The sequence below is a fragment of the Pteropus medius genome, unplaced genomic scaffold, assembly GCF_902729225.1.
Source record: "Pteropus medius unplaced genomic scaffold, Ma_sr-lr_union100, whole genome shotgun sequence".
Lineage (NCBI taxonomy): Eukaryota > Metazoa > Chordata > Mammalia > Chiroptera > Pteropodidae > Pteropus > Pteropus medius.
Window position 1 is genome coordinate 3,130,171 of NW_024349802.1, and position 10,317 is coordinate 3,140,487.

The 10,317-nt window shown below is 56.7% G+C and overlaps 1 protein-coding gene across 1 annotated transcript in view; it reads left to right on the forward strand.

Annotated features, from left to right (window-relative positions):
- Positions 1 to 9,918, forward strand: part of CLRN3 (clarin 3) — an 18,986-nt gene extending 9,068 nt beyond the window's left edge. The window contains exon 3 of the mRNA XM_039835994.1: positions 9,311 to 9,918. Within this exon, the coding sequence (XP_039691928.1) occupies positions 9,311 to 9,591 (281 nt within the window). The 3' untranslated portion in view covers positions 9,592 to 9,918. The remainder of the gene's footprint in view (positions 1 to 9,310) is intronic.
- The last annotated feature ends 399 nt before the right edge of the window (positions 9,919 to 10,317 follow it).

Genomic DNA, 10,317 nt, shown 5'->3' on the forward strand with positions numbered 1-10,317 from the left:
TTGTCAACAGTTCTTTGGAAAAGATGGGGAAAAGTCACGTGATTAAAGCATGTGTCATGGTGTGCAGCTGCTGGTGCTTCTCCGGGGGGGCAGAATTGCAACGTCGCAGTGACATGTGGCTGCTGTCCCGCAGGCTTCTTGTGACCACACGGGGTTTACTTCAAGTCAGAGAGCCATCACTGGCAGCACAGTACAACCTGTGTCAGAGCCACTTGCCTGCCCAGTGGTGATGGGTTGACATTTCCCTTTGAGAAGTTAACCGTGTCAGCTTCTTGGCTACGATGAGGTCACAACTGAAATTCTTCAAAGAGTAATGAATATTGCAAAGCTCAGTTCTATTTTCTCATAGGATTTATCACACCGTGCCATTTGGGGCTGTAGATTTTGAAATGAACGAGCAGAACGAAGTGACGATGGCTGATTTCAAAGTGCCAAACTGAGTCCAAACTAGGTCGATCAGTGGAGAAAATAATGAGACGTAGTAAGGACACTCCACTGGGTAGCCAGGTGACTTGGGCAGCTCAGGCTGACCCGGGTGCCTAGCAGTCTCGTGTAGAGTCATCCCAGGTTGTCCAACCTCCAGATGGAAAGTGACAGCTCCTCTGTGTCTGCCAGTGAGCACGCCGTTTTGGCTGCTCTGAAAGTTCTAGATATTGAATTCCAGCTCACGAACACTGCCCTGAGAAGCTGCCATGTGAGCGAGGGGCTTGGATACTGAGAAGAACTGTGCACAGCTCATGCACTCACCACCTAGTCTTCCTAGAGAAAGACCCCCATCGGTTAAACCCAACAGCCGGCATGAACTGCGGGGCAAAGGGGTATGCAGGGGGCTGTGACGGCGAGGGGGAGTTCTGCCCCAGCCTGGCTCCCCCTGCCCGCCAGGCTCTTCCCTGCCCACCCATTTGTTCTCAGGGAGCTCAACATTGTACTATTAGCCCAAGCTAAAAATAATTTGGAAAGCAAGTCTGCTGCAAAAGTCAATTAATTGCAAAGAGAACAAATGAGGTTTACTCCTCCAGAATTTAGGCAAGCCAGTCCCTTACTCCTCACGCCCACTCACCGTCCCCACCATACATGCCCCATATATTCTGAAGGAAAAGTGACTTATCGCCCTAGAGACACGACTGCACTGGGAAGTGGAGCTTAAGGGGGCAGAAAAGGCATCGCTCCCCTCTTCTCCCGGCGAGAATCCTGGTAAATTTCCAAGGGGTAGAGGCCGCCAGCTGGGACTTCCCACGCTCTGGGATCTGTGGGCTTAATGAGCTCCTCCAGGGGTACACTGTGGTCCACTGATTGAGGGGCCCCACCAGGTCAATCTGACCCACTCACAAAGCCACCAGCTGTCCCTCGGTCTCCCAGAGCGAGAAGGGCCAGATGGCAAGTGGGTCCTGAGGGGTTGAACCCCCACGCACAGGGAGCCGGGGTGTCCGGATGACCCAGTTTCTGCACGCCGCCCACCCTCGCAGCTGTGGGAGTCGCGGCCTCTCTCCCAGGGCTGCCAGAATCCGGGCAATTACTTCCAATTGTGAGGTGGTTTTTCCTGGTGCCAAAGCTTGGCCCGGGAAAGGGAGAACGGAACGGACGGAACCGAATGCATCGCCGACGCCGCGGGCGGAGAGCAGCGGCCCGGTGGGCGGGGCTTTCGTTCTTCCTTTGCCTCCCGTGGGCTGCGCGGGTTCCGGCCTGCGTGGTCCGCGTGCTGCGCCCGGGCGGGCAGGCGAGCTCGGCCGTCACACCTGTGCGGCAGGGAATTGGTTCAAAACGCCGAAACCTAAGTTTGCGATATGGCAGTTAAAACGGAGATAAATTGTCACATGAATACACGGAAAAGTATGCGTCCACAGGCTCCAAACCGGCTCCCTTTTAAAAAACCGTGTTTATTAGATCTTCCCAGAAGTCAAGAACAAAGCTCCACCTGGCTGTCACTTCCCAGTTCACTGTGCAGAGGTGGGACGTTCACCAGTAGCGAATGAGCATCCATTTACAGCGTCTATTAAGGGGATACGGCAGGACAGCTCTCCAGGTGCCTGAAATTGTCCCACCCTGAAATTCCTGTCTCTAGTTAAGTATCCAAATGGGTTCTCGTTGGCTAAGGAGGGTAAGTCTAGTCCCGAGCCAGCTTCTGGTCAGACCCCGGCGACTGCCCTGTGCCCGAGGAGAAGCCGGGCGAGTGTGGAGCGGGAGCGGTTCTTCCTCTGGTGCCTGAGCTTTGAAGCACCTGCAGCGTTGACCCTGCACCTCTGAACAGGTGTGTCCGACCGCTCCCGGTTTCCTAGTCTTTCCGTTGCATCACCTGCCACGGGTTTCAAAACCGGCGTGTGCTGAATTATAGCAATGCGAGTCCCTGAGCCGCTGCTGCTCCGTCGTGGGCCCGGCAAGGGGCAAGAGGCACAGACCCAGCCAGGGGCCCCCGCCCGCATCCCCCGGCGGTGGTGACGACCAGGACTATGGTTTCAGTTTAACCAGCGCCCTGCTGGAGTGCGTACCAGGGATGCATGACGAGGAGGACTAGCCGAGAGCGTCGGCGCGTCTGCGGGTCACTCACAGAAATCGCGGAGCGGTGCGGCACCCCTAGGGGCGTGTGGACTGGACAGTGGGAGTTGGACTTTGCTCCGAGGCCGGTCTCACTGACAGAGGCGCTGTACTCTCTGGCCTGGGATGGCGAAGTCGGCGTCTCCGGTGCCGAGCTGACAGTTCCCTCGTCCGTCCTCCCTGGTGTCCTGCGGGGTTTCTGGACGCGTGGCTGTGCTTATGTTCCCTCCCTCTCCCCCGCCTGCACACTGTCCACCACACGGTCCTCTCTTCCTCTCAGCCCTGTGCCTGGCTGCCGTCCCCAGGGCCTCTCCCCCAGGGCCTGCTCTGTCTAGGGACACTTCTAGCTCACGGCCACCAGTGTGACGTCTCTCTCTGCAGGAGGGTCTTCGCCATGAGATCCCAATACCTCGGATGTCTGATGGCAGGCAGACATGCTGGCCAGATCCATTTTATGCCCACTGTCTGGCCGATGAAGGAAATTTACTCCCTCTGCTGATTTAAAAAGAAGGAACCGAGCTGATAGAATTTAGACGTCTAAGACCGGAGAGCGGTTGGATCGTGAGCGGGTGGCAGCCGCCCTCGTCGGCCTGCTGTGGGCCTCCTGCCCCGCACGCGCTGAGAAGCAAGTCCTGCCTTACGGGAGGCGTCGGAGACCAGGCTGCTACCCACAGCGGGTTTATGTCCCATTCAAACAGTCACATGTTTGGAGAGGCTGCCGGGCCGGAGGGAGCCAGCGGATTTCTGTTGCTCCAACGGGAACATCAGGACCTCGGACAAAGTCGTAGAGATGCGGGCTTGGGCACCACACAGAGAAGACCCTTTAAATGACCTCAGCGACACTGAGATGGGAAGGGCCACCTTGCGGAGACAGGGCTCCCAGCAGCCCGGATGCGCTTCGGGGGGAGGCTAGGCAGCGCCCCACCCCCAGCGAGCACAGCACCCTGGTCTCCTCCGGCTCCCAGGCCCTGTTCTTAGAGAGACTGGTTCCAGAGCCAGAGCTGAAAGAGCGAGCCCCACCCCGCCCTGGATCAAGAAACTCCCAGGCCTTTCCGGCGTCTGTTCTTGAGATCTGCTCCGTGGCGAGGCTGCGAGAGGCCACCTGCTCTCCCCCTGGGGCCTAGGAAACGGGACGGGGGAACAGAAGGGGCCTTTCCTCTGTTCTGCCCACCGCCACCATGCCTCTCAAACCCGGCAGCCCGCGAAGGCTTCGTTAGCTTGTTGCGACGGACTCTGAAGTCCTTGTCCCGAATTACTTTCTCCTTGTCTGCGTGACCTCCACAGAGTGTCTTGATAGACGCTTGATTTATTATGGTGGCACTGACATACTGGCAGCCAGGGAGGGGTTTTAGCGGCGCGTGGCCGGGGCTCCAGGCAGCTGTGGGGACGCATGCCACTGGTGCTGGGCATCTCGTGCTGCACACAGAGGAACAGGCAGAGGAAACAGATACAGAGGGAGGATGGAGGTGGTGGCCACAAACAGGAGGGCGACAAAGGCCCGGGGCACCCGTGTTTCATTTTACACGACTGCATAGCTGTGTCTGGAGCTCTTTGCACCCAAGAAATACGCAAGTTTTATAAAATTTTGTTAGAACGCAGAGGAATTGAGCTCAGAAAGAAATCCGATGGCTCGTGCCGTGAGCACTTCCCTCGCTCAAGCCGCCCGGGCTTTGGGTCCTCTGGTTCCAGCAAAGTCAGGTCTGCAAGGGGGGCCGACGCCGGGATTTGCATTTTGCGCTGCGAACCTCACCAAACTTTGTTTTAGTTTTAGGGAAGCTGAACAGCTCTTCGCCTAAGACGCTGCACTGGGTGGTCATCCTGGCCCTGTTCCTCGGCCTGTCCACTTCGCTGCTGAGTTCCGGCTTCACCCTCTACAACAGCATCAGCAACCCCTACCAGACGTTCCTGGGGCCGATCGGCGTGTACACCTGGAGCGGGCTCAGCGGTGAGCACCAGCTGCGGCCCGGGCACTCTGCTCTGCCCGGTCTTTCCACTTCTCTGCCACACACGCGAACACACACGATCACCGTCGAGCATGGAGTTAGGGCGACCCGCCGGGTGCCGAGCCACTCGCCGGAGGCTGCGGTTTAGTGTTATAAATCGACAGCGTTGATTAAGCATCTCTGGAAATCGGATTCTGTTTTAGGTGCCTTGGCGAGAGGCAAGGAGCGGAGCGAGGAGCGGGTGTTAGGTGTTAAAGTCTATGACGTGCACCAGCCTTTGCTTTGGGCACCTAATGTACGGAGTTAAACAAGACACACACGGATTGATAAAACATTCGCTGGGCTCCTGCTGTGTGCTTAAAACTCCAAATTAGGCTCCACGTGACAGATAGAAGCTTATTGTCATCGACTATCCACTGATGCTCACACACACGACACGCACGCACAAGACGCAAAAAAGACATGGTCACACACACGACATGCTCACACACACACGACGACGCCACAAGAGATAGCACACGACACGCCACACGCACACGCGACATGCACACGCGTGCGACGCGCGAGCCATCGCGACGCTGCGACATCGCACACGGGTCACACACACGCGACATGCTGCCACGCATTACACGCGACATTAACACGGGTCACGCATTAATGCGACAATACGCCACACACACGCGACGCCGGCCACGCGACACGCGACGCCGCGACGCCGCACATTACTCCATTAATGACACCCACACGCACACGCACGCTTATTTACTCTCCATCGCACTTCTAGGCAACAGCGGTTCACTGGGGCTAAGATTCGTGACACATCTGCATGATTGTGCCACAGAAAACCACAATTCTGGGGCCAACACCCTTCTCGTGGGTGGCCTGTGAGCCCGGGGTGCTGCTGCATGGTGTCGCTAGGTGATTTTATTTGTTGGGCAAGGTGTCAGGGTGGGGGCTGGAGCCCAGACGAGAAGTGGGTCCCAGCTCGAGTCACAGGAGGTTCGAGTCTCACTGGGGTTTCGCGGCCTCTGGAGCCACCACATCTGCCCACAGGCCTGGTCGCGTAAGCGCCTCTTGCCCCTGGCAGGCAGCCGCATTTCTCCTGTTCTCTGTCTCTCCGCCACGAAAGCTTGATCTCGAGGGCGCATGTAAAGAAGCCCGTCCTGCCGACGTGTCAGTTCCGGGTGGTGCATTTTAAGCCAGGCCAGAACTTTTGAGCACGGAAGAGGTGCTCTCGGGAAAGGGGTTCTGGGCGGCTTCCTCCTGTCCTGTGAGAGGCCGTCCTCACGCTAGCCTAGCGCAGGTGGCCGGCAGGGGCCCCGTGTCTCTGGCGTGACTCTGAGAGGTGGTGCAGGAGGCGCCGACGGCAGCACCCGCTGACTCGGGCCGCGTAAATCCCTCACTGTGGCCTTTCTTAAGCTAGTAGTCGAGGACGTGTGTGAGCAGCCCCGGCACAGCATGAGCATGAGAGAGCCATGCACCTTGCTGGTCCTGCAGGGGCCTTTTAACAGAGCGACTCACGATCGGTCACCCCGGACGGCAGGCGGAGCTGGGATCGGCCTGGATGGCCACGCTGCATGCTCACACCTCAGCTCTGAGGCTGCGGGGTCCGGCTGGTTGAGCCACATTCCCACGTGACTCGTCCTTTCTTTCTGTGCTTTTATTGTCTGGTGGTAAAAACAAGCAACAACCCAGATTTAGCGGGCGTCCACTGTGGGCAGGCACAGCAATCCCACTTCCTGTCACAGGGTCAGGACTTGGTTATAAGCTCAGGTGTCCCCCCCCAAATGCCAGGGTCCCTTTCTCCAGCCCTTTCTATGATTATCATTGACCTCAGTCAACCAAATCAAAGCGTGACTCAGTGGCACTCACTGCCAGGGTAGAAAAAGACGTTATTTTAACTTTTGCTCATGTGATAAGAAGTCGAGGAGCAGGGGCTTCAGGTGCAGCTGGATTCGAGGTTTTGGCTCACACCATCGTCGGTTCCCCGCCAGTGCTCTCTCCGGCAGCCCCCAGTGTCTAGATGTCCCAGGGTTCCCTCTATCGATAAGGGCAGGGCTGGTGCTCTCAAAGGTGGCGTGGCTGCAGGCCATTCGTGGCCCATTGCCGACTGATCGCAGCCCAAGAGGAGAGACTGCCGTCTGCTCCATCTGACTCTCACCAGAATAGCCCTCCCCCGACCCCGAAGCGACCTCCACGGTGGCAGGGTTGAATTCCCTGAGAGACCCGCCACTGGCTGAGGACACCTGTCCCCTTGGGGCCGGGGCTGGCGTGGGTTCCCAGAGGAAGTTTGGGCACAAGGACCAGAGGGAGGAGCAGGTATGAGCCCACGATGCCAGGTCTGCCGCCTTCAAGGCTCAAAGTGCATCCTTCGTCAGGGCGAGAGCGAGGCCTGTGGTCCCTAAGGCTGGCTCTCCCGTCCCCAGTTGACTAACAGCTGACTGTGCCCAGGGCAGAGGCCCGATGCATATTCGTGGAGAAAAACATGAAGAAAGGGGCCTGCGGACTTTGCCTCATCCCCCGCCTGTGTTACAACAAAGAACTGTTTGACAGTGAGATTCCTGCCACATTCCTTTCCTTGCTCGGGACAAGTTCTGACTCCTGGGGAGGCTGCAGGGTGGGCGGAAGAACAATCCGAGACCTCGGGACCTTGATCCTGACCCTGACCGCAGCCCAGGCCCAGAGGGACCTTCTGGCTTTGCATCTGGCCCTCTCGGAACTCCCTGAGCCTCTTGACCGGAGCTGGGATAAGCCTGACTTTGGCCTGAGTTGGCCTCTGGGGACCCCACACTTTCTTCACATAAGCGAGTCTCTTAGTCCGCAGAAGGGTTTCGTGCATATAGATGCCTTGGGCCATTGTGGCCCGAGGTCAGGTATCAGGCTGATCAGGACACCAGAGGGACCTGGGGCAAACCCTCGTGGAGCTGGGTTTGGACAAACTCTCCCTGGCTGAGGGGAGAGAGGAAGTGGGTTTGCCGGCTCGTTTCGTAGGGAACAGGTGGGGATTCTGCTTCCAGGAGAAACACAGCAGTGTTGCCTCCTGGGCTCCTGTGCCCTCTGACCCCAGCCTGCCCTTCGGACCGCACGGCCTGGCATGGCCCGACCCCGACAATTGTAGATGGAGACAGCGTGGGAGCAGGGAGAGCTTTGCACACTGTCTGCTCCAACGCATTCGCTCCTCGGCTAAGGTCCCCAAGGAGCAAAGAGGGATACGGCAGGTCACGGGGGCAGTGGGGACAGGCCAGGATGGGAAGCGAGCATCTGTGATCTTCGAGAGCACTTCCTGCAGCCCCCAGTAAATCCTGCTGTCCCAGACAGACGGAGAGGCAGGCAGTGAGGCGTGTCGCCTCCTCGGGTGGCCGGTCAGCTGGTCAGCGGTCACGTCTGTGCACTGACCCCACCCGACTCAAATCAATGTCATGTGCGTCCGCTTTAGAAAAAGGCTATTTAACCCTGTATTCGGGCAGCCCCTTTGTGACTAAGCTTTTATAAGAAACTTCACAAGGGCGTAATGGAGGAAAATTAAGGGGTACAAGACGCACGGGGCATCAGAGGAAGAGGCTTCGTACGTATAAATTACGAAGAGGTAAAACCATTACACTGAGGACGGAAACGTGTCATCAAGGACAGCTGAAGCTTCTCTGCACACAAAAGCCTGTAATTAGGGCCTCTGGGGGGGCTGTGTGGAGAGCTCTGCAGGTGTGGGTTACGGCCAGGATGTCCAGGACACGTTTGATGCCAAAAGATCTGTCTAGTTCTGGGTACATGTCAGCAGAGAAGGAGTTACACAGCGACTGTCCCTAACAACTTCCATCCTGGGGACTGCCCAGTGGCCACACAGCACAGTCGAACCCCGAGTCTGAGACACGGGACTGTCCGGTCCTGAACCTCCTCCCCTCCTTCCCAAACAGCTGGGTTGCAAGACCATTTCCACGCCATGCAATTCACATGTTTAAGGTGCACAGTTCAGTGTCTGTGAGAATGCTCGCAGACATGTGCAGCCATCACCATCGTCCGGTTTCGAATAGCCTCATCACCTCAGAAAGAAGCCTTTCTGAGCAGCTTTGGCTGTCATCCCCTGCCCCCGGCTCCCAGCCCCCACCACGAGTCCACCTTTTATCTCCGGCTTATCCCCCTTGACAGATGAGGAGCGGGGCCTGACCCGCCGAGGGGAGCCCCCTCAAGAGCCAGGCTGCAGCCCCCGCCTGCCCCCCCACTCACCACCTACTCCACGATCTTCAACTCAGTCAGGGCTTTCCAGACTCGGAGCCCAGGAATGTCCTCTGGTGGAGGACATGGTGAAGAACGAAATGAGGACGATAAAACATTTTTAAGCTTTCTTCTAAACTGGGTGTAGAAAGGGGCCCCTTCCTGTCTCCAAGCGCTCCGAGCTCACAGCCTGCCGTGGCTTGGTGTGGGTGGCACTTCTATTCGAAGCCCTCTGTCCTTCCTCAGCTCTCCCAAGTCCTTTTCAACCATTTGTGCGCTCACCCTTTCAGATACCTACTGTGTGCTTACCCTTTCAGACACCTACTGTGTGCACCGGCCGAGGAAGTAGGCCGTGTGGGGCGCCAGCTGCGCTGCAGCTGCTTCTGCTTCTGCAGGGGTTTGGGCTGGAACGTTTGCTCTTGGTCACGCGCCCCTGCACGATCTTTGGCATTTCGGGCCTAGGAGCCAGCTCGTGTTTATGTTTCATTACGTTTCACCTTAATGTCTGAAAGGGTATGTGCCCCAGAGTGGACATTCAGTAAGTGCCCACAGAGGCCGAGTTCCATAAAGAAAGAACGTGACAGGAAAAACTATCGCTGTATCACTTACGCAACTTCCTCTTTCAGCCTCCTTCGCTTTCCTGACCATGGTGCTGTTTGTGGGGAACGTCCAGTCCAATCATCTCTCGGAAGACCTGGCCCAGGTGCTTTACCCACTTTATCCGTCAACCATTCACGGAGGGATGACCCACAGTTATGGGTACTCCTTTTGGCTCCTGCTGCTCGCCGTGCTTCTGAATATTGTCACCGTGGTCATCATCGTTTTCTACCAGAAGGCCAGATACCGGCAGAAGCAGGAGCAGAAAAAGCCGATGGAATACGCTCCAAGGGATGGGATTTTGTTCTAAGGTCTATTTCAAACCGTATCGTCGTTAGGTCTAGTCTATGGCACGTCCGCGCCCCGAGCACTGACTGCTCAGCTTGTCCGGGTAACCAGCAGGGTGACGTGCAGCCTTGGCTGACTGTCATTTTGTGACAATTTTTGTATCTTGTGACACTCTCTGTTCTTCGTAAATGATGTCCCCTTGAAAAGGGCCCTTCCCGTGAGGATGGGGAAGCTGAAAGGAGACGCTCTCCAGTCCACGTGGTGTTCAAAGCGGTAGAATAATTCTGAGCCGTGAACCCTTCTGAGCCGGTCTCACCACCTGGAATAATAAAGATCTTTGTGACATCTCCCTTGAGTAGCCCCAAGCACGCGGCCACCTGTGATCTCGTACTCCTCGGCAGGGGCCAGATCTGTCTTTATTCCTCTCTGTGAAGGAAGACTTTGAAGTCCAGAGGGATTCGGAACTCATCTTTTCAGGACTAGGTGTTGGAGGCAAAAGGGGAGACTTTGGGGTGAAATACCTGGCTCTTTGGACCCTTAGCCACTGATATCACAAAGCCAGTGGTGGGTAGAAGAGCTGACGCCCATTTTTGAGGTTCAAAGGTGGGGAACAGATTAGAAAGTGAAAAGATGGAGGATAAGAATCACAGACCAACAGCCTCTGTGATAAGCAGGTTAAGTGTATTTCGGTTTTAAAGGATCAGACTGAATTCAGTCGAAACAGAAATGGAGCATTGCGGTGCGTTTT